At 42.9% G+C, this 23,571-nt stretch overlaps 2 protein-coding genes and 1 pseudogene across 3 annotated transcripts in view; all 3 read right to left on the minus strand.

Moving 5' to 3' along the window:
• Positions 1-9,545, minus strand: part of LOC147217013 (sarcoplasmic/endoplasmic reticulum calcium ATPase 2-like) — a 49,663-nt gene extending 40,118 nt beyond the window's left edge. For both annotated transcript variants that reach the window (XM_086177537.1, XM_086177536.1), the window contains exons 1-5: positions 7,608-9,545; positions 4,729-4,848; positions 2,244-2,261; positions 2,028-2,110; positions 1,569-1,673 (exon numbers count right to left, since the gene is read on the minus strand). In XM_086177537.1, the coding sequence (XP_086033663.1) occupies positions 1,569-1,673; positions 2,028-2,110; positions 2,244-2,261; positions 4,729-4,846 (324 nt within the window). In that variant the 5' untranslated portion in view covers positions 4,847-4,848; positions 7,608-9,545. The remainder of the gene's footprint in view (positions 1-1,568; positions 1,674-2,027; positions 2,111-2,243; positions 2,262-4,728; positions 4,849-7,607) is intronic.
• A 145-nt stretch (positions 9,546-9,690) lies between these two features.
• Positions 9,691-21,422, minus strand: pold4 (DNA polymerase delta 4, accessory subunit). The gene is made up of 5 exons (XM_086177538.1): positions 21,335-21,422; positions 18,011-18,126; positions 17,761-17,844; positions 17,091-17,202; positions 9,691-9,936 (listed from the first exon to the last, which is right to left on the minus strand). The coding sequence occupies exons 2-5, from the start codon at positions 18,111-18,113 to the stop codon at positions 9,912-9,914; spliced, it is 324 nt and encodes a 107-aa protein (XP_086033664.1). The 5' UTR covers positions 18,114-18,126; positions 21,335-21,422; the 3' UTR covers positions 9,691-9,911.
• Positions 19,100-19,726, minus strand: LOC147217015 (death-associated protein-like 1 homolog pseudogene; annotated as a pseudogene).
• Positions 21,423-23,571: the final 2,149 nt, after the last annotated feature.

A 23,571-nucleotide genomic window follows, 5' to 3' on the forward strand; every position in this document is an offset into this window, starting at 1 on the left:
ATCAGCACTCTTTCTATCACACTGTGGACAGCAAAGTAGGAATTTTACTGTACAAGTAAACACATTTCTACACTGTACATGTGACAATGAACACTTTGAATCTTGAATCGTTTTCACAAGCCTACCATCTGTACCTCTGCATTGCTATCGTTGATATCGAACCCGCCCATTAGTCTCTCCATGGAAGTCTATACGAATTTTCTTTCTCTCATCTCTGGGGATACTCTGCATCACTTCATTTAACTCACTCCAGAATTTTTTTCCTTTATTCTAACTCATAACCCATCAGTGGGGTATGGCCACTTATCACATTTTCATCACAACCTCCATTTCTAGCTTCCCAATCTATCTAATGCTTTACATCTCGAGAACATTCCTGACAAATCCCCCTGTCAAGATTACTCCCACTCCATTTGACTTCTCATCAGTACACAACAGAACAAATCCTGCTCCTAAACTTTGAGCCTTGCCACCTTTTCATCTGATCTCCTGGGCATACAGTATGTCCACCTTTCTCCTCTGCATTTCGTCAACCAACTCTCTCACTGTCCCTGTCATAGAGCCAACATTAAAAGTGCCAACTCTCTGTCCTAGACACTTGCCTTTCATAACTCTCTCTGCCCAGAGGCACCCCTTCCTCCTCTTCTTCTTAAACAAACAGGAGCCCAATTTTCACTGGTACCCTGTGGGTACTAATAGTTGTGGTTATTAAACAGGGTGCAGACAATCTTTTCTGAAAGTCATAGGTTTGACTTTGCATAGTCACACATAAGGCTGCCAAGATCATTGGGCCCCTACTCCCCTAATCTGTCAGGTCTTCATAATACAGCCAACCGATATGGAACACACACCATCGCACTTCATTCATATCACCCCCTGAACCCATAATTTATACTCCTTCCATTTAGCTATTACTACAGACTGATAGCTTGGAGGAAAGTGATTTTTTTATGTTATTGTACTTTATTATTCCCTACATACCTTTCTGCATTTAACCCATCATGTATGAACCACAAGCCGGTGGCAGCCATCTAGGCACCAGTTCAGTGTCTTGCTCAACAGCACTTCAACAACACCCCTCAAATTCAGTAAAAGTTCAGTAAAAGATTGTAATTATATATCTTTGTTGGATGCATTTGATTAATATTACCATCTGCATTTAACCAGGCATGGGACTTGCACTAAGAGAACACTGGCTTGGGCCCAACTGAGGCTGCATTAGATTAGCAACATGTTCTACTAGGTTCCAAAGTTATATTAAATCATTTACTATACATTGTTTAAGTACGGGTGTTGAGAAATTCTACTGAGCAATTATGCCTGTATAGACCTGGATTTCATTCAGCATGAAGCATCTGAAATAAGTTGAGTGTTGCAGCTAGTGTGTAGGGAAACAAGGTCAGAAAAGCTAAAGGTCCAACAAAAGAGGAAACGGAAAAAGGCCATTTTTCCTCATTTGACACTTGCGCAACTAATTTCACAATGGATTTTAGAAATTTCAGAAAATCTTTTTCATCCTAAACACTGCAATCTACAAACTCTCATTCATGAACATACATAAGGCTTACCTGCCACACTCCAACGATAGCATTGGCAATGAGGATGAGGAGAATAACGAAGGGTTCAACAAACGCTGTGATTGTCCCTTCCCCTTCTTCAAACCAAGCCAATGTCTATAAGAAAAAATGGTAGAGACAAATGTAAGGCTCTGTAGACTGATGAAAATTTGTATTGTGTGAGCTTGAGAACACTTTGTAATACACTGAGAATATTTGCCTCATCTCTTGTAGCATTATGAGACATTGTTAATTGTTAATTTGTTTGTTTTCTTGATTTTTTTTATTGATTTAAGAATTTCTCATCTTTTCAAGAATTGTACAGTCTACAAAATTCAGAGTTTTTGTTGGAGGTTGGAATTAGTAAATTTAAAACGAAACATGTAAAAAGAATATGACATCATATCACACATGAACACCATATAATTACAGTAGAATTGCGAGCATGTTTCTAAAGACATGTTAGCTTACAAAAGAGATGCATGCTGCCAGCAACAAGATTCGAACCAACAGATCCTCAAACTGTTCTAAGACCAGCTCCCAAAGTGACTTTCCTTCAAAAAGACAGTAGAAGAGGAGAATGAATCACTGGTTTGATGACATAACAACACTGAGGGCAAGAAGAAAAACGAGGGATAAGAAGAATAGACTTTTGTAAGCTGCAATGTAAATGGACACAAAACTCACCCTCTTCTGCAGGCAATTCTGTAATTAAGTAAGCGGAAAGGAATTTGTTAGATCATTTTTACTACAGTCACTTTCAACTTCTATATCTATAACTTCTATAACTCTATCATCAACAAAAGAAAATAGTCAAATGTAAATAATATTTTGGATAGCTTTTATTGGTTTTGGGTATGTATGTTGTTATTGTTTTTTTGTGTTGTTTTTGTTAGGAAGGATTTCTTGTGCCTTCCTCTTTTCTTTGGCTTTTCCCTTCAGTGGTCGACACAGCAAATCAACCTCCTGATTCTCACCCTTTTCTCTGTATTCTCTTCTCTCGCACCAACTAACTCCATGTCCTCCTTCACTAAATCCATAAATCTTCTCTTTGGTCTTCCTCTAGACATCCTGCCTGGCAGCTTTCCAGCCAATTCCAGCATCCATCTACCAGTATATTGAATATCCCACCTCTGTCCATGACCAAACCACCTCAGCCTGGCTTCTCTGACCTTTCCTCCAAAACATCTAACATGTACTGTTCCTCTGATGGACTCATTCCTGATCCTATCCATCCTTGTCACTCCCAAAGACAACCTCAACATTTTGACATCTCAACATCCGCAACCTCCAGCTCTGCCTCCTGTCTTTTCATCAGTGTCACTGTTTCTAAACCATAAAAAGCATCTCTGGTCTCACCGCTGTCTTGTACACCTTTCCTTTCATTCTGGCTGATATTCTTCTATCCCGTAGTATCCCTGACACTTTTCTCCACCCATTGCAAACTGTTTCTTTACCTCTTTTCAACACTCTCTGTTGCTCTGGACTGTTGACCCTAAGTACTTAAAAAACTCCAACTTCTTGATCTCCACTCCCTGTAGCCTCACCGTTCCATCCAGGTAGCTCTTATTAACTCACATATATTCTGTCTTGCTGCAACTAACCTTCATTCCTCTCCTTTCCAGGGCATTCCTTTGCCTCTCTAGATTCTCTTCAACCCGTTCCCTGCTGTCACTATAGATCACAATGTCATCTGCAAACATCATGGTCCATGGAGATTCCTGTCTAACCTCATCTGTCAGCCAGTCTATCATCACTGCAAACAAGGGGCTCAGAGCTGAAGACCCACCTCCACCTTGAACTGCTCTGTCTCACTAGACTTCCTCATATATTACCATGGGTCATCTCTCAACATCTTATTGTATACTTTTTCTAGTTCTACATAGGCACAATGCAAATCCCTCTGGCCTTCTTTGTATTTCTCTACCAGCATTCTCAAGCTCTCTCTGACCACCCAGAGCCTTTCTCAACTCCTCCCTAAAAACAATACCACATTCCTACCTTTTCATCTTCCACCATTTTGTCCTCTATTGTGCCTTTGTCCACCTCTTCTTTTCTGTCACCAGATTCATCCTACAAACACCATCCTAGGCTGTCTGGCTACCTGCCACTAATTTGCAGTCACAGAGCTCCTTCAGATTACATTGCCTCTGCAAGGTATAGTCTACCTGCTTGCTTGTACCTCTGCTCCTTTAAATTACACGATGCCCTTGCTTTTTCTGGTAAAAAGTATTCCTACAGCCATTTGCACCCTTTTTCAAACTCTATCACAGTCCGTCTGCGTTCCTATCCTGGAAACCAAACCAACCCATCACTTCTTCATCACCTCTATTGCCTGCACCAACATATCCACTGAAGTCCAATTACCACTCTCTCAACACTGGGGACATTCTGCATCATTTCACCAAAGTTACACTAAAAAATTCTCCTTTTCCTTGAACCTGTGAGGCATAGCCACCAGCAATATTGAGCATCACACCTTCAATTTTCCAGTTTCAGACTCATAAGTCTATCTATTCTGACACTCTTTTTACCTCCAAACTTCACCTCCAGAACTTCACCATAACTTCTACCCCTTGTTCTCTTCCTATCAATACCATGATACCTGCTCCTAAGCTTCTAATCTTGCTACATTTTTGCCTAGTCCCCGGGACACAAAGTATATCTACATTCTTTCTCTGCATCCTGTCAACCAACTCTCTAGCTGTTCCTGTGATCGACCCAATATTCAACGTCCCTACTTTCAGTTCCAGACTCTTACTTTTTCTCTGCTTCCGGACACACCTTCCTCCTCCTTCTTTGACCCACAGTAGCCCAATTTCCACTGGTACCCTGTAAGTTACCGGCACCAGTGGTGGCTGTTGTTAATACAGGCTTCAACCAACCCGGTATGAGATTCGTAGGTTGATTCGCATATTTGGTCATAAATCCACAGAAATACTGTCTTCTGTTTTCTGTCACGTTATCCTTATCTGTGATCTTTTATCTATTTCTTATATTCGGCAAGTATCACTGATTGTGAACTCCAATTTAGATACATTCCTAACAATCTGGATTAGCCTCTCAAACCCTGTAGTGGCTGCCCATGCAATGCAGGCCAAGTGCTTCAGACAGAATCTGATATTGATTTAATATTGATATTGAGGAAAAAAACAAAACAATTTGTGTTTACCGTTAGGCCCCCATTTCTCCTTGTTCTTTTTTAGCTGCTCACAGCTCAGACCCGTTGACTCATTTACACTGAAGAAAACAAGGACCTCCTCCACTGTCTTGGTATGAGCATTATCCATAACTAAAAAGGGAGGAGAATAGGACAGTGCCATTTTCAGTTGTGCAACATGGGAAGTGGTGTTTTTTTAAAATGATACAGAACTTTTATATGGCAGCTCTAGTATACTAGAACTTTCACAATCAGTAGGCTGAGTGGTATGAATGAATGATTACACGTAAATATCCATGTTTTACTTAAACTCATAGATTTATCAGGGTATTGAACAACAACATTTCATAAACATGAAATTCAGTAGCAATCATTTATTGAGAAACAAAGCTTTCTGTTGTTTTTTTTTGAGCTTTCATCTTGACAGCAAAGCCGTCTCCCACAATTCTTTATTGTGAAATTCTTTACACAGTATCACATCCCCTTCTGTATAGAGTATTTCAATGAATTACCTAGCCAAATAAAACCACCATGAATACTTAGCTATTCAAACACCGATCCTATTTATGATAAAAAAAGAGATGGATAATGAGTGCTTCATAATGCAATTTTTAACAGAAATGTTATACTACAGAAAATGTTATACTAAGTCAGGCAGGGTCAAAAACAACATCCCACAAAAAAACACAGAAACTTTAGACAGGAATTGCAGTGTGTGAAGATGCTCGAAAAAGATGTTATTATTTTTAAAATTATGATTTTTAGACATTCCGGCGTTACACTTTTTTCTCTCAATGGCATTATTATAAGCATCACATTTTTCCAAATGAGCAGTTTAAAGTGAAAACACAGTTAGTTTATACACAACTATAAAACGTTTCTTATAAAACGTTTTTGCTTGGAAACCCAGACTTTTTATTTTTCATGTATATTTTTTTTTACTTAACTGGGCACATACTGTCTTAGAAAGCAAATATCAAGAATATTTCACGTGGCAAGAATTGGAAGAGTACTAACAATTGAGTTTGTTGAACCGAGAAGAGCTTCCCGATTAAAATATGTGGCTCCAATTTGCTGTGGCCCTTAGGGACATTCATACACACACACACACAAAACCACAGTGACAAAGATAATCTATGCCATATGAGATTCGTTAAAATGAAAATCTTTGAAAAATAATACCTGATTAATATGGTTAATATGGCCCTTACAGAGATAATAGAAATATTTTCTAACAGAAATACTAGACAAGACCTGACCCTAGAAATGTTTTGAAACAAACTCACAAAGATAGATTACAAATCCATAATTTTGTGGTTTTCTGTCACACAAAAACATCAACCGCTCAACAGATGTGTCTTTCTCATTGTAGATTAATGCAGCTGTAAAATGATAATTTACTAGGTAGTTAAGAGCAAACAATTTTCTTCAACAATTTAATTAATTACACATAGTTAAGTGAAAGCTGGTAAGACAGATCTGTTTGTTGTTTTTTTTTTTATTTGAGTGCACAGTTCACCTGGTTGTGAATCTGTGTGAACAGAACTCAAAAGTCAACAGTACTCAAACGACATTTGTGTTTTGTGTATGTTTGTTGTGGAGGTTACCGCAGAAAGTACTCGTCACCAAAATATGTCATCTTAAGTGTAGGTCATGGGCATCCCTTGAGCCCTTGAGTATGCTACACATATAATTCCACCACCACTGCTTGTCTCATTATGCACAGGTGGATGCAAGTGACATAGGTTAATGTCAACACCAAATCAGTTTGGCTCAGTTTGACCAAGCAATTGATATCTAACCCTCCGCCAATGAATTCAATAGATTAAATTCATCCATCTTCCGCTTGTCCTGCAATCAGGGTCATGGGGGATGCTGGAGCCTATAAAGCTGTCATTTGGCAAAAGGCGGGATACACCCTTTAATTGTCGCCAGTCAATCGCAGGGCCACATATATAGTCAAACAACCAATTTACTCCCAATTTTGGACTTTGGACTGTGGGAGAAAACTGGAGAGCATGCAAACTCCACACAGAAAGGTCCCCTCTTTGGAACTGAACCAGGGTCCTTCTTGCTGTGAAGCCAAAGCGCAAGCCCTTAAATGTAAATGTGTAAATGTAAACTGAAGGATAATTTGACTAATGATGCCAATTTATTATGAAACGATTTTTCTCAAGGCATTATTGAAGAACACTTTTCTGCACCTTTAATTTACTAATAACTTTAATATAACAAATGTTTCTTAAGACAATATAAATATGTTTTGTGCAATCTGCAACGTTGTGTTATGTTGCTGGCCAGGAACTAATAGGATAAGGAATGGGTCCTGCGATTTCATCCAGGATGTGAAACGCCAAGCCAAGAGGTTGCCATGAGAGCCAAAGAATGAGTGGACGATCGGCGATGGCTATCGTGTAAAAGGCCCGATTTGGTGATTTTTACGCTCACAGCTGCCCTGCTTTACATTTATGATGCAATAATAAAATGTCATGACTGTGTCGGGTCGAACAACGGTAACAAATAATTAATGAGGGAGACAATGATTTTACATTACAACAGATGAACGCTATTGCGGACAGTGGACGGGTATTATTACCGCTCACGTTGTAAACTTCTTGTTATTACACGGTACCTTATCTATTGTAGATTTCATAGATGATTTATCGGCATAATATACTTATTTACCCGTTATTTATGGCATTTGTCAACAATTTCGCACTTTCATCTGTTCTCTGGACTATTATATATTAAAAGTCAGATGTGCAACGACAGGTGAAACAGCCAAACAGACTTAGTCGTTAGATAGCTGTTAGCAACAGGACAGTAGTAATGTCCCGCTAGCTTAGCATTATGATCTGACGTTAATCCTTCGTGATGAACAGGTTGCTTACCAGAACGGTCGTGGCGCCGGTGTGTCTTCCGTTCAGTATATCCAGTTTAAACGAATATGTCACAGTGACAAGCGTGTGGATTGATAAATACCCAACGACCAGGAAAAACACACACACACACACACACACACACACAAAATGTTGGTAAGATACTTTTTGACTCACGAGTGAGAAATCATCAGGATGACTTCTCTACTGAAACGGTACCTGGTTCCCGAATAATCAAAATATTGTCGCTGTGAAACTGAATAAATTTTATGAGGGATGAGTTGATCCTCCTTTCTTTTTTGAATTTGGTTTAAACGATACCATATTCAATAGATCCTTATGTTGGCAGAGTGGGAGTGTGTACAGTAAATGCTCAGACGTAGGTCGGTGCTTTAAGTGCCCGAATGCGGGATAGACGCTATCACTTCCTGTGTGGATTTTCAGAGTAAAGACATTCGTGAAACGTCTTCAGAACAAAAAATATAAAATTATTGTTTTGTTTTTTTTTTTGTACCCAATTCAGATAACCTGCTCGCCCAATATTCTCAAGCCCTCCTCAAACTATTGATTGGGGGGGGGGATTAACTCTTGTGTGAATATAGTTGGTGTTATGGGGAATCCAGATTAACATGTCGCTAAGAATTATCATTTAGCGATTAAGTAAAGAGTAAAGCCATCATTTCTTGAAGCAATCAGCAGATGTTAAGATTATATCGTTGAGGAGCGTTTGTTTGAAAACTGTAATTTTGAAAATCACGTCGACTAATTTATATCATCATCACAGATACTGTTAGGCAGCTTGACGCTTGTGTTGCCTTTAAGTGAGCGTTATGAGCTGTATTTGATAGAGGCGACAACCAGAGGAGCTATGAACCTTTCGATAAGGTCATCAATTGGACTGACACGCCAAACGGGAAAATATGCTTGTAGATTTGTATAATACTACCCCATTGAAAACTTCACCAGCGTCCTGGTACGTCTCTAAATCCAAGCACACCGATTTTAATCAATCAGCGAACGGTGCGTCTGCACCCTCACGACACTTTGGAATGAGAACCAATCAAACGTCAGCTTAGGGTATTTGACAGCATTGCAAGCCAATGGGAATGCGCTGAAGGTAGGCAAGCAGCAATACCATTAATCTCGCTCTACTTTTAATCACCTGCATTATGCCTAACGTAATTTTTTAGGAATTGCTTTAAAAAAGTTACGCGTGGGAACAAAGAGACGACACTGTCCATTAACAGAAACAACATTTGACCATGTATAACTGATTCAAACTTGCTGGCCGTTATACTTTGTTGTAGGCATAAGCTTTGTGGCAATACAAGATATTCAACAAACTCTGATCACGGATTTGGGTTGTTTGGGTTATCTTTCATGGGCCTACAATAAACTAGTAATGTGGCACTTGACAAAGTGGTAATTGTAAGGAAAGGGGGGATGTGGGAGCCACTACACAGAGAATTAGCACTGATGCAATATGGGGCAGCGATGATGTTACACAAGCATTCTGATGTCAGAGGGGAAGAAATGTGAGGCAAGGTAAAGTACTGAAAAAGGGGGAGATACACTGTGAAGAGAGAAGTTCTTGGTATGTGCTTTGGTTCATTTAGCTACAAATTGGAAAAAACAAAATTGTGCATTACATTGTGGTGCTGAAGTAAAAATGACATTCCGGAGACAACAGATGAACCTAAATTAAATTAAATTAAATTAAATTTAGCAATGATAATGAATTTATCACTAAGAGCCACCAGAATTGAAAGTTGAAATAACAGACAATACAGTAACAAGGGGGTGATGAATTAACAAGTAAATTCTGCAACTAAAGATTTGAAAATATTTTTGAATATACAATAATTTCTAATTATTTAAATATTCAATTCAAAATTCCCTTTTTGAACATGTCTGAAACTGGTAAATGTGCAAACTGGCCCAGTGTTTAATGTGTGATTGACTGTATTTTCAGGTGACAGATGAAGATATTTTCATTCTCAAGTGCTCAATTTCTCTCAGCACCTATGAATACTTAGCAGTATTCTCTGACTTTTTCCCATATATCACCTCAATATTCATCACAGACATCAAACTGTTTTAATACATTGTTGATATATTTATTTAGTGTGTATATTTTACCCAGTATTAGAGCAACAAACCGATTACCATAGTGGTCATTCTGTTTGCGAAAATTGAGCCTCCGAAGCTCAGAATGATGCTTTTTCCTCGTATCCTTTCATATATTTTTTCTGGGATTTTTCTTCTCATTTCTTGAGATGGAAAGTGGAAATAGTAGTTTTTGACTCATCATCACTATCACAGAGGGTATGCTTGCCATAAGCTGAAAAACATGACACAAAAAATGGAGAACAAATTAACATGGTTTCTTCTTCTCCTGTACACATGCAACTTGAGATCAGAATCAGAATCACAAAACTTTATTGATCCCAAAGGGGGAAATTGCTTTTTGTTGATAGAAGCTCCTGCTCATTCAGTAAAGTGGAGAAGAATCAAGATAGAACTTATATAAAAACACGAAAATAAAGAATAAAATAGAGAAAAGTAAAAAAAATTAAAAATGGTAAAGATCAGATGAAATAAATGAAAATAAGGTTAAAGCTATATAAAAATATATGAATAAAAATATATGTAATGCATATACATGTGTATTTACAAGTACGGTACATGTATATGATTACATGTAGTATTTTTGTGTATAAATAAGTTATTGTGCAGGAAATAGTCATTATGCATAGGACAATGGAACTATTACACATATGGAGAAATATTACGCATGATGACTCCACTGACAGCCATCTGACACCGCCGGCAAAAATGAGTTCCTATGGCTCTCGGTGTGGCATCGTAGTGGGATCAGTCTTGTCTTGAAAGAACTCCTGTACCTGACCAGCATGTGGTGGAGGGGGTTGGTCACAGTGTCCAAGATGACCTTCACCTTGTGAAACATTCTCCTATCTAACACAACCATCAGAGTTTCCAGCTTCACTCCCATAATGACACTGACCTTGTGGCTCAGCCTGTTCAGTCTATTGGCATCAACTATCGATCAGCTTGCTGCTCCAGCACACCACAGCATAGAAGATAGCGCTGGCTAACACAGACTCATAGAACATTTTAAGCATGGTTCTGCAGATGTTAAAGGACCTCAACTGCCTCAGCAGATAGAGGCGGCTCTGTCCCTTATGGCACAGGGCGTTAGTGTTCTTTCCCCAGTCCAGTTTGCAATCAATGGCTATCCCCAGATACTTGTAGTCAACCACAATGTCCTCACTGACTCCCTTGATGAAAACAGGCGTCACCGGCTCCTTCTAAGGTCCACCACAAGATCCTTTGTCTTTGCCACATTCAGCTGTAGATAGTTCAGCTCACACCATGTGACAAAGTTGTTCAAAGCAGCCCTGTACTCAACATCATCACCCTGGCTGATACATCTGACCTCAATTGTAGCAAGTTTAGGAAAAGCAGCATGGTTTTATCCAGTTAACGGAACAGTGGACCAGCTCCACAACTTCAGCAAAATCCTGGAGGGTGCATGAGAGATTGCCCAACCAAACAGTCTGCACTTCCTTTGTGGACTTAGAGAAGGCATTCAACCATGGCATTCGTACCTCGGATAGTCTTGGGGGCTGTATGACTTTATGATCGTTGTTGAGGGGATTTGATTTGGTGGCTTGGGATTTGGTCTTGCTGGTGGCTTTTGTTAGGTAATGCAGCCTCAGGGCAGCACTGGCCCGTGTCTCTCCAAGCCTGCCGTGGGAGGGCACGGAGCAGTGTCTCCCTGTGCCGGTCCCAAGCCCGGATAAATGCAGAGGGTTGCGTCAGGAAGGGCATCCGGCGTAAAACTTTTGCCAAAACCAAACATGCGAGTCAACCATAACTATACCATACCGGATCGGTCGTGGACGGGGTTAACAACGACTGCCATTGGTACTGATGACCTATAGGGTACTAATGGAAATTAGGCTACTGTGGGTCGAAGAACAAGAACAAGAGGAGGAGTGCGTGTTCGGAAGCAGAGAGAGAGGAGGAAGGAAAGAGCCTGGGACTGAGAGTAGGGACTTTGAATATCAGGACTATGACAGGAAAAGGTAGAGTTGATCGACCTGATGCAGAGCAGGAAGGTGGATATACTGTAGATCCAGGAGGCCAGGAGGAAAGGTAGTAAGGCTAGAAGCTTAGGAGCAGACTTTAAGTTGTACTATCATGGTACTGACAGAAAGCGAAATGGCGTAGGACTTGTCTTGAAAGAGGAGTTTGTTAGGAATGTTCTGGAGGTAAAAAGAATGTCGGATAGACTGATGAGACCGAAACTAGAAATTGCAAGTGTGATGCTCAGTGTTGTTAGAAGCTATGCCTCGCAGGTGAGATGTGAGTTTGAGGAGAAGGAGAAGTTCTGGAATGAGCTAGATGAAGGGATGCTGAATATCTCCTTGAGATGAGAGTGATAATTGACTCGAGGTCACAGAAATGAAGATGCTTAGGTCCTCTTTTGGAGTGGCCAGGATGGATAGGCTCAGGAACGAGTCCATCAGAGGAACAGCACATTTTAGAGGTTTTGGATAGAAGGTCAGAGAAGCCAGACTGAGATGGTTCGGTAATGTACAGAGGACGGATAGTGAATATATTGGTAGATCGATGTTGGAATTGGAGCTACCAAGCAGGAGATCTAGTGGAAGACCAAAGAGAAGATTTATGGACGTTGTGAGAGGATATGAAGGTAGTTGGTGTGAGAGAGAAGGATAAAGAGAATATTGTTAGATGAAAGAGGTTGATTTGCTGTGGCGACCCCTGAATGGAAAAGCCAAAAGAAGAAGAAGATGTAAATAGAAGATGTAAATAAACATTTACAAAATCTTTCTGTGTAAATATCACAATGTGGATATCTGTAGCTTATAGACCGGTATGGCTAATATACGTAAAAATATTTTTTTCTTTTAAAATTTGGAGGGTGATGCTTATCTCTCGGTGCGCTCTATAGTTCAGAAAATACAGTATAATATTACATGTCTATGCAACATGTCAGTGTGATCATTTTCATGGAGACTTTCAGAAGGACAATTCCTTATGGTGCAACCAACAGTTTATCTAATTGACTTTCATTTACATGTATGACAACAAAGCACAGTGGTTTGCCTTACAGCAAATCACATGCAAAGGGAAGTGTTTGCCTGAAACATCCTAAGAAAATAATTCTGGAAAATGGGGTGGAGCTTTGGTAAATATCACATCTCTGTCATTCTGGGGACAAGAAATTAGCCTGGCAATGCTGTTATTGTCAGCTCGGAGGGAGCAGGTTTATCTAGTTGCTTTGGTGACCCTACAATCAGAATCAGAATTGCTTTATCAAGAACCTGCTATATTTAGCAATTCATTTAGCAACTACAAGGAATTTGCTTTGGTTGACAGTGCTGAACAGACAACATGTAACAGGCATTAAAAAAGTGAAAAATATAAGTGAGATCAGGGTGATTGTGGTTGGTTGTGCAAAATGGCAAGTTGTGCAAAGCACAGTGCAAGGTAGTGCATTAGAGGGCTTGGGACAGTGTCAGTGGGAGACTGGGGCATTATTTATGAGACAGGCTGCAATTAAGAGATCGGTTATGAGAAACATCTTGTGATGCAGTTTCTTGGACACATCATCAGTGATAGTACCTTTGGTCACGGGGGGTTTAAGGTCTTTCAACTTCAGACCCCCTCACCCTGGTGACCTGGCTGGGAGTGATCAGTTCCCGACCTGTGTCCAAAGAGCGCCCATCCACACTTTGTCCCTCTGAATCCAGAGCCATCTGGATGCCTTCTCACTGGCCTCTGACGCTGAACAGATGGCTCTCCTTTTGCGTGCCCCTGTGATGCCCAGGAGACTGTAGGCCCTGCAGAGAGACCTCCCTGCAAAGCCCCTTCCCCAGACCTCCATGGGCAAGCATTGTGCATGCCACACCCTGTTGCGACAGTCTTCCACCAGCTCAGCATACTTCTCCCTCTTTCTTCTGCTGGCTTCCTCTATTCTCTCCTCCCAGGGCACAGTCAGCTCTAGCATGATGACCTGCTTGGAAGACTGAGTGTAGGACGATGTCTGGTCTTAGGCAGGTTTCTATGTAGTTCTCAGGGAACCTAAGCTGTTTGCAGAGGTCCACCGTTAGCTGCCAGTCTTTCGCAATTCCTAGAAGTCCTGTTTGGGTCTTTGGTTAAGGAGGAGGTTGTTCCCCGGCTCTGATGAATGTCACGCCCTGCCTCTGCGGCTGGAAGCGCTTGCTGTGGTCAATGGCAGAGTGGATGGACTCAGCAATTGCCTTAAGCACCTGGACATAGCGCCAACGATAGTGACCAAGTGCTTTTGGACAGCTGATAAGGATGTGCTCCAGAGTTCCCTTCCCTGGCACAATGTGCATGATAGCGTTTCATTCTTGCCCCAAAGAAAGAGGTTTGACGGGATGGGCAAGACATCATAGACCAACTGGATGAGGAATTTTATGCGGAGTGGTTCAGCCCTCCACAACTCCGTCCGCGAGATCTTCCTGTCCATGGCTTCCTCCCATCTAGTCCATGCACCTTGCTGCCTTAGCCCGACCCACTGGCTTGCACGCTGCTCTTCGACACCAGCCCGCACCTTGAGTTGGACCTGGTCCCGCCTTTCCTTGCCCTTGCGCTTACTGAGGTACGTTGTCGGAATACTTCCCAGGCCTGCCTGACTGGTTGCCACGGACCCCACAAGCTCCTTGTGGAACAACCGAGCTTCTGCCTGGTCCACCGCCACTTGCGCCTTCCACCTTCTGCCTGTCCTCACCATAATACCAGCTTGAGGAACCTTTGGGTCCCTCAATTCCCTGTACTGTGGAACCTCCCTTGCTCTGGTGACCATGAACTCCTCAGTAAGGCTGTTGATTGGTAGGGTCAGCTTGTTTTTATTGCCATAGAGGGCAATGCTGCTGAGACTCTGGGGAAGCCCCAATCAGCGTCGGGGGTGGCTGCTGACCCTCCGCTCAAACCCTTCCACAGTGGAGGAAATTCATAGATAAGCAAGGGCCACAATATCCTGGGCAGAATACCATGCAGGTACATTCATGCCTTAAACTTCCCCGGGAGACCTGATTTGTCCACTGATGTTAGCCAGCCTTCCAGCTGATTGTTAGTAGCCCTGATAGAGGCTGTATTCTTCAGGGAGTAGTCAAAGAGGAGGGAGTAGTCAAGGCTTTTCACAGGTTTCTCCGTGACTGATGGGATCTGGGAGCCCCCTAGGGAGAAGCGGAACCGGTTGGTCACCCTTCATGACTAGAGACCTGGATTTCTCCGGCTTGAAGTGCATGCGTGCCCAGGTGGTGAGCTTCTCCAAGCCCTGGAGGATCCATCTGCATACTGGAACTGACGCAGTCGTTACCGTCAGATCGTCCATAAATCCTCTGATGGGGGGCTGACGGATCCCGGACTTGGTTGTGGGCCCTCTGCACTCTGGCTCCGCAGACTTGACTAACATGTTCATAGCCAAGGCAAAGAGTATCACTAAAATGGTACATCCAGTGATTATCCCTTCCTCTTGCCGGTGCCACTCTGATGTGACTGTTCCAGAGGAAAATTTCAGGTGAAAGCTGTTATAGTAGTCCATGATTAAGGCCTTGATATTACATGGGATATGGTGCTGTTCCAATGCCACTTCCACCAGCTTGTGGGGTATGGAGCCATATGCATTAGCTGGGTCAAGCCAAAGCACAGATAGGTTTCCTTTCCCATCTCGAGCCTCCTTTATCAGCTGTGTCTCTATTCCGCTGTGTTTCAGGCATCCTGGTACTCCCTGGATCACCCTTTTGCACAGAAGGGTCGATGTATTGGTTCTGGAGAAGATAGTCGGACAGTCGACGGGAAAGAATACTGAAAAATAGCTTTCCCTTGACGTTGAGCAGTGAGATGGTTCAAAACTGTTCAATGGTGGTAGACTTTTCTTCCTTTGGGATCCACACCCCTTCTCCATTGATGGCCAACCTCCCCCCTCCTCCAGATCGCCCTTATGATTTTCCTTAAAGTCTTGACCACAGTCTGAATTTCTTTCCAGGTGGGGGCTTTGGTGTTAAACTCACAAGCTGGTTGAGGTGGCTTGATCAGCTCTCTGCATTCTCCTCGGTCCTCCTCCCTCACTGCGTCGCTGTATGTTTCATGAATGTAGACATCTACCTCCTCCTCGGGTTAGATGGCCGCTGCACTTCTGACCTAGCAGCTGTTTGATGAACCCAAAGGGGTTTGCTAGGAAGGCTGCGCGCCTTTTAGCTCTTTCCTTAGCCCACCTCCTATGCCACTCTGGTCTTCTGAGGGTGAGCAGCTTTTTCCTCAGGACGCCGCGAATTTCCGCCAGCCCCAGCCTCTGGTCCTCACTTGCATCCGAGAACTGCTTCTTCAAGTCCCTGAGTCCCCGATGCAGCTGTGAGATCTTCTCTGCCCTGCAATTCTTAGAGTAAGGGATTGCAGCAGTACGGCTCTCCTCTGTACCAAACCTTTCTGTAGCGAGGCTGATGACCATGGTGGCCTTTATCTGGAGTTTCCTGTCAGCCCCTCCTGTCATTGTGGCTTCCAGAATACCATACAGATCGTCATCAAACTTCTGCCACTCACTTGTATTGCTGGCTGGAGGCCACTTGACCTGTTTTTGTTGTTGTGGGATGTCTGGCGCTTGGGCTTCCTGAGAGTGGAGGTTCTGGGCACTGTGGGGTGACTCCAGGCCCGGGTCCTCCTGCGTCTCACCTAGGTCCTCCGGAGTACGTAATTGGAGGAGACTGTGGGGCTCGTCGCCTCCTGGCACCTCCTGCCGCTCGCTGAGGCAGTTCCTTGTGCACTGCTCTGGTTGCACTTTAGCCAAGCATCCCATCTTGGTCTGATGGATCTTCAGACCCCGCGGGTTTTTTGAGATCAATTAACCAAATAAAAATAAAAGGATTTTGCAGTTGGTCTTCCATTATTTTTCAGGCATTTTTCATCATATTTTACATTACTCCATTAATATGGATAGTTTTGCAATGAGAGCTCCCGGCTCAGAGCAATTAAAATAAAAATAAATAGGCAGACAGGTTATTTACACTGCATCATATATATATCCTCACACTCTGTAAATAACCTGTCTATTTACTTTTAATTTCATAAAAAACCTGTACATGCTCAGAGCTGGGAGCTTTCATTGCAGAATTTCACTGTGTCTACACAATGACATTTAAAAAATCTTGATTCTTGATTAAAATATAAAAAAATCTTGGAGCAGTCTTGTATTTTTCAGTTCATATATCATGTTTGAATTTCAAAATTATTTTGGAGAATATCAAATCGTAAAAGAAGAGTTGAGATTTGTTCTTTGTCAGAACACAATCAGAGAACCAGAGAGCCAGTGTAAGCCAGCATGTGTGTGTGTGTGTGTGTGTATGTGTGTGTATGTGTGTGTGTGTGTGTGTGTGTGTGTGTGTGTGTGTGTGTGTGTGTGTGTGTGTGCGTGCGTGTTACCTGAAATTGTAAGTCTGGTCAGTGTTTTTTTGCAGCAGCAGTTCTTTGATCTCCTCAGGAGGGTTCAGGCCATAAAGGTTTGCCCTCTCCCATCTCTGGAGCCGAGTGATGCCTGCAGCAAATGAAACCATGCAGTCATTCACCGCTTGATCTTGGATGATTTGGTGATTCTAAAATGTATACTTTGCTATACACAGACGCAGCTGGAGAGATCACTAATAAGGTACGGAGCAAGGGAAATAATTGCCTCATGACTGCAAAGCTCTTGTCAGGAAGGGCAATGTGGAATAAAATGATCTGGCCTGATATTAATCACCTCACCTGTACCTTGAGTTGGATATAGATAAACACTAACATTTATTTTAGTGCAAATATGCAAATGGGTACATATGCACAATTCCTGTGCGTGAAAGTCTCAATTCTCAGTATTTTGAATCTATATAACTGTATGTTGTATATGCAATTGAAATCTGAATATGTATGTTTTGTGCTTATTGACAAATAACATTAAAATCATAGATTTGTTTTTTCTTTTTGGTGAAAATGAGGGTCTTGTGCAACCCTAATATGAAAGTATGTTTCCCATCACCTTTATTCCACCTTCACTGACTATTTTCCCTCAGGTTAAAAAGGCAATTATAAGCCTATTGTGAACAAATAGATGTGTCACCTGTACATGGCCCAAATCTCCAGTCCAGGTCAAAGTTTACCAGCTGCTTCAACTCTTCTTCCTTGATTTTTTCAGAGTCACTTTCTGGTTAATGAAGGCCAGTAAGAGAGAAGTAAGTTAATACTATGTCATAGCAAAGCATATAGTCCATGGAAAATACAAAGATTACTAAATTAATTTGAGAGCTTTTTATTGATATAACCCTTTTTGAAATCCTATTAGCTACCTAACATTTGACTGTAAGACTCACTTGCAGCTGGGGGAGGTGTGCTTCTCTTTTGACGCTTTCCTGTTTGTCTTCCTTTCTTAACCACTTTGAATGAATCAGTAATCAGCCCTCTTTTGGTCGTCATTTTGACAGATGATCTGGAACACATTTAAAACAAAAACTTTGTACACACACACACTCACATATATGTATATATATATATATATATATGTCAGGGTATCACACCTGATCCCAATTTGTAATCGGCACTGCCCTGCCCTGCCCTGCTCTGCCCTGCCCTGCCCGGATCCCTACCCCGTTACAACCGGACCCACCCAGCCGGCCGGCGTAACCTCTGACCCCTACCCCGTTATGACCGGACCCAGTCGCCGGTGTAACATCTGACTCTGTCCAAGACCCTGTCCTGCCACCCTACCTGGGGCCCGTCCTGCCTGCAACCCGTCCTGCCACCCTGCCTGCAACCTGTCCTGCCTGCCACCCGTCCTGGTGAGACCCAGCCCTGTGCAACTCTGTCTCTGGGTCAGGGGCTTCCCAGCGACACCCTACCTGCCGCTTCAACTCAATAAAGTGCTTTCAATCCAGGTGTGGTTCCCTGCCGGAGTCTGCCCCCGCGGCCCGTGACAGTTTTTTTTTTTTTTTTTTTTGGGTCACATACAACTTTTATTTGTGAAAATCAGAAATATTGGACCTCTTAACTAAAGTATATGAAACAGCTATTTGCTGCTACCTACTGGTCGCTTTGAGCTATTGCAAAAGATCAGAAATCAAAGCTGCACTATGACTATAAGCTTTAGTCAAAATCTATTAAGTGCCAAGCAATATGAAGGTAATTCATTAGAAAACAGTCTAATATCACACAAAACTTAATCCAAACGCCACCTGCTTTAAGCACGCATAGGGAAAGGCATAGAAATGCTGGTTTTATTGGATTCTCGCAGACAAGCTTAGGCTGAAAGAAGAACTTTCCTGCTAAAATGTAAACACAAGAGCCTGACAAACACTTCCTGAAGGCTGTCCGCTCCTACTTTTCACTTGCACTCGTCCTTCCCACCTTCGCCTTTTACAAATGACTTAATTGGGATCCATTCTGACAAATTCCCAACTCGCTCCTCAGAACTTCTTAGGCTGCTGGATGATGAAGGTGTAGGGCCAGTGCGGCTTTTCCACCGCAGGTCACAACCTGCTGTGCCTCACGCTCACTGGTGTCTCTGGAAAGGCATGGCTCAGCTTGTCGAGCGTTACGGCCAGGAGAACGCTAACCTGCTGCATCCTGTTGGAAGTGGCCAGCGATCGGCTGAGTTTATCACTCCTCTTGGTCTCTTTCTCTGGGGTCCCGTGGGCACTGGGTTCATCCAAGCTCTTCTTGGCCACCCGTTTACCCCCAGCCTTCACTGCCGGATGGTGTCCTGCCTTCAGGACGGGGGCCTCGGTGGCTCCGGTCTTGGACAGTTGCTGCACCACTGTCTCCGTGTGGAGCGGTGGAAAGCGCAGGTTGCATCCGCGGATCCGGACCCGTCTCAGCCCTGTGCAACTCTGTCTCGGGGCCAGGGGCTTACCAGCGACACCCTACCTGCCGTTTCAACTCAATAAAGCGCTTTCAATCCAGATTTCTGCTCTGAGGAGTGGTTCCCTGCCCGAGTCCGCCCCCGCAGCCCGTGACAGAATCCCCCGGCCACCATGGACTTGGGGAACCACACCCACCCAGGCTGGCTCCGTGGGGTGCCAGGAGGCGCCCATTGAGGGGGGGGGTACTGTCAGGGTATCACACCTGATCCCAATTTGTAATCGGCGCCGGCTGCAGCAGATGCCGCTAATCAAGATCCCTATAAAGGGCAGCGGTACGCGCTGCCTGCTGCCGGGGGATTGTGGCTCCCACAGACCAGTGCGGATCCCTGCCACGACTGGACCCACCCACCCACCCACCCAGCCGGCCGGTGTGACCGCTGACCCCTACCCTGTTACGACCGGACCCAGTCGGCCGGTGTAACATCTGACCCTGTCCAAAACCCTGTCCTGCCTGGGGGCCCGTCCTGCCTGCAACTCGTCCTGCCACCCTGCCTGGGGCCCGTCCTGCCTGTGACCCGTCCTGCCACCCTGCCTGGGGTCTGTCCTGCTTGCGACCCGTCCTGCCACCCTGCCTGCGACTTGTCCTGCCACCCTGCCTGGGGCCCGTCCTGCCTGCAACCTGTCCTGGTGAGACCCAGCCCTGTGCAACTCTGTCTCGGGGCCAGGGGCTTACCAGCAACACCCTACCTGCCATTTCAACTCAATAAAGCGCTTTCAATCCAGATTTCTGCTCTGAGGTGTGGTTCCCTGCCCGAGTCTGCCCCCGCAGCCCGTGACATATATATAAACAGATATTTAAATTATTACATTTTATTAAATATATATAAAATATATTAAAACTAAATACCATATAATTATAAATTAAATTATTATACAAAGCACACACATACATTAAAAAAAATGAAGATACACATATAGTCAGAGCAGAAGGCCTCTCTTGGGATCTCTTTCTGAGTTTGATAAATAATACATATAATAGATTGAATAGCTTTACAATACTGTGGATGCCTGCATAATTTATTTTAAGTCATACAAGGAACAACTTTCAAGATATGTCCATATATGAACTTGTGCCACAGAAAGAGAGAGAGAGCAGTAGCATGCTGCTGCGTTGAAGAAGGCTGAACAAAGGCTTGTGGCTATTACACAGGGACACGGGATGAAAGAGGAAATATTAGAATCAAAATGGAATTTGACTTATCTCACACCTCAGCAAAATATTAGCTAAAAAGACCTCTGCCTTTGTTTATCACTCAGGATGTCCTCGAAGAAGTAACGAAATATCAAATGCATGATGATTTCAACTAAATCCCTCTTTATTTAAAGACATAAAGTTAAATCATCTTGTAGCGCAAAGCACTTGGGGTTGCCGATTACGTTAGTTTATAAGCTAATGACACCGTGTCAAATACTAAGGGCTTTTGAACCACTGCTGCGGCTTTCTGTCATACCACGATAATAACGTAATTCGATTTGACGTCACTGTTATTGACTAGCAACTTTCGTATGAGCCGTTGGTTTAAAAAGCAACATTGGCAGTATTGTAAACACGAACACATTGAAATCCATTCAAGTGAATTTTGTTTAAACGTATGTTTTAAATTCGGTACATTTATGTCGGTTTTACACCATGAACAGATCTGTTTCGGTGTGTCTCGATGCAACATTTATGTGAATAAATATTAATAAAGGATAAAAAAAAAAACATTGCCCATTGTGTACATTCTTCTTTCAGTCATTACCGTCGGGTACTCAAACAAAAAAAATGATAAGATTTACCAAGTGGCGTTCCCTCGGCCTCCCTTCAAAACCCGGACCGAAACATATCTCTTCCTCTACTGTCCACCGTGGTGCAGGCCAGTCGCTGCTGCCACCTATCGGTTACTTTATCCTATCCCAGCAGAGGTTTAAGTTTTTTTTAAGTTTTTTTTTTTTGATTGCATAAACACTAAAATCAAAAGTATGACACTATTATCAAAACCTTAAACTCAAAGAGCAAAACAATGGACCAGATGAGCACCACTGTAAGAACAATGTCAGCCCCACACTTTTTGTAATACAATGCACACAGTGATTTAAGATAGGATAAACTTCATTGATCCCCATAGGGGAAATTCCTTTGTCATAGCAGCGTAACAGTTATAATGTCAAAAATAAAAAAAGTAAAATAAATATGAATATACATATAAATAGAGAGACTGAAGACAGAAGATAGCAAGGCATCCACAAATAAATGGACAGCAGCAGCAACAGTGACATCATGGATAATAATGGACAACATAAAGGAACAGTAAGGGTGAAAAATACACAAATATAACCAAGCAAAAATATAAATAGAGTGATAATAGCAATGGTAAGAATAAAGTAAAGAAACAAAAATTGGCAGGATGCGTGCGGGCTGGGAGCAACAAGGATAAGAAAGACAGCAGAGTGAGGACCTGACATGTGAATGGGTGATGTAGTGAGATTGTGGAAGCAGCACAGATGCACCTCAGGCCGGTCAGAAATGTGTGCCATCCTTACTGCTGTTGTATAGTCTGATGGCTGTCGACACAAAGGAGCATCTGAAGTGTTCAGTTCTGGGATGAACCGTCGGTTGAAGGAGCTGCCCATCATCTACAGCCCGGGTGCAGGGGGTGGGAAGGATTGTCCAGGATAGTATGACCTTCACCCTCCCCACTGACACCGATTGAAGATGGTCCAGGTTCAGTCCCACCACCGAGCGGGCTTTCCTCACTACCTTGTTGAGCCAATTGACCTCACCAGTCCTGGCACCGCCCTACCAGCACACTGGAATGAAAGAGAGTGTGCTGGCTACCATAGACTGGTAGAAGGTCTTGAGGAGCCTGTTGCAGACACCAAACAATGTCAGTCTCCTCAGGAAGAACATCTTGCCCTGACCCTTCCTGTAGAGTCCATCAGTGTTATGTTTCCAATCTAGTTTATAGTTAATGTGGACCCCAAGTTACTTGTAGTAGTAAACTATCTCCACCTCTTCACCCTGGATGGTGACTGGTACCTGTCTCCCCCGATTCTTCCGGAAGTCCACAACCACCTCCTTGGACATTCTGACATTTCTGGACTAATTGCGCAACATCATCACAGCGAACCAAAGCCAACAGATGCAATACATTGTCAATGCTTCATTCCACAGTTCTGCAGAGGCCCAGAACTAGTTTCAGCAGCATCCTCAATTTACTCTGCTATACCTACCACCAAACTCCATTTTTGAATCCCAGTGAGGCATTCTTCTCAACATGGCAGTGGAAAGTTTATGATCTCCAGTCCCAGACTCAGATGCCCCTCCAAGGCCGTGGAGGAGGCCTGTGACCAAATTGACACCACAGCCATTCATGGATGGATTCAACATTCGCAGCGGTTCTTCCCTCATTGTCCTGCCAATGAAGATATCACTTCTCTGGCCAAACCCAAGCTCGGCAAAAAAATAATCCTTGATACTTCCCCCATTTTTTCCATCCCCATTTTTTTTTTAAATTGTTTTTGTGTGTTATGCACACTGCTATAGGAGTGTGGACATCTCTGAAATATTGACTGATTCTGGTATATAGCAAGACTGCATTTTGTCAGTCTGCAGCATTGGTCTTGTGTCGTATTCTGTTAATTTTCTGTCTTATATCTTTACACATTCTCTGTGTACTTCAGCACTCATCACCGAGAAGCAGAATTGCTAAAAGTGTTTGGTTAAGAAGAGTGGTGTGTAACTGGTTCAGACAGAAGTAAGTCGTATGAAATGTGCGTTTTCACATGACACACAATATCATATTTATAAAGTGGTGTATAGTTTTTACAAGAGTTTCATTTTGCAAAGGATCTTAGGTGTTCTGCTTATTGTCTGTATCCTCTTCTCTTGCACTGACTAACTTCATGTCCTCTTTCACTACATCCATAAATCTTTTCTTTGGTATTCCTCTAGGCCTCCTTCCTCGCTGTTCCAACCACCACATCCTTATATCAAAACATCTCAGTCTGACTCCTCTGACCTCTCCAAAACATCT

The sequence above is a fragment of the Fistularia commersonii genome, chromosome 29 (genome assembly GCF_037954325.1).
Source record: "Fistularia commersonii isolate RoL2024-O1a breed Wild chromosome 29, RoL_Fcom_v1.0, whole genome shotgun sequence".
NCBI lineage: Eukaryota > Metazoa > Chordata > Actinopteri > Syngnathiformes > Fistulariidae > Fistularia > Fistularia commersonii.

Excerpts from the sequence above, each read along its gene's own strand:
- pold4 (XM_086177538.1), bottom strand. The coding sequence starts at position 18,113 with ATGACGACCAAAAGAGGGCTGATTACTGATTCATTCAAAGTGGTTAAG. Across the intron at positions 17,203-17,760 it reads GAGATTTGGGCCATGTACAG|GCATCACTCGGCTCCAGAGA; the intron begins GTGACACATCTA and ends CATTTGCTGCAG. Across the intron at positions 9,937-17,090 it reads GACCAGACTTACAATTTCAG|CTTATGGCAAGCATACCCTC; the intron begins GTAACACGCACG and ends CATGTTTTTCAG.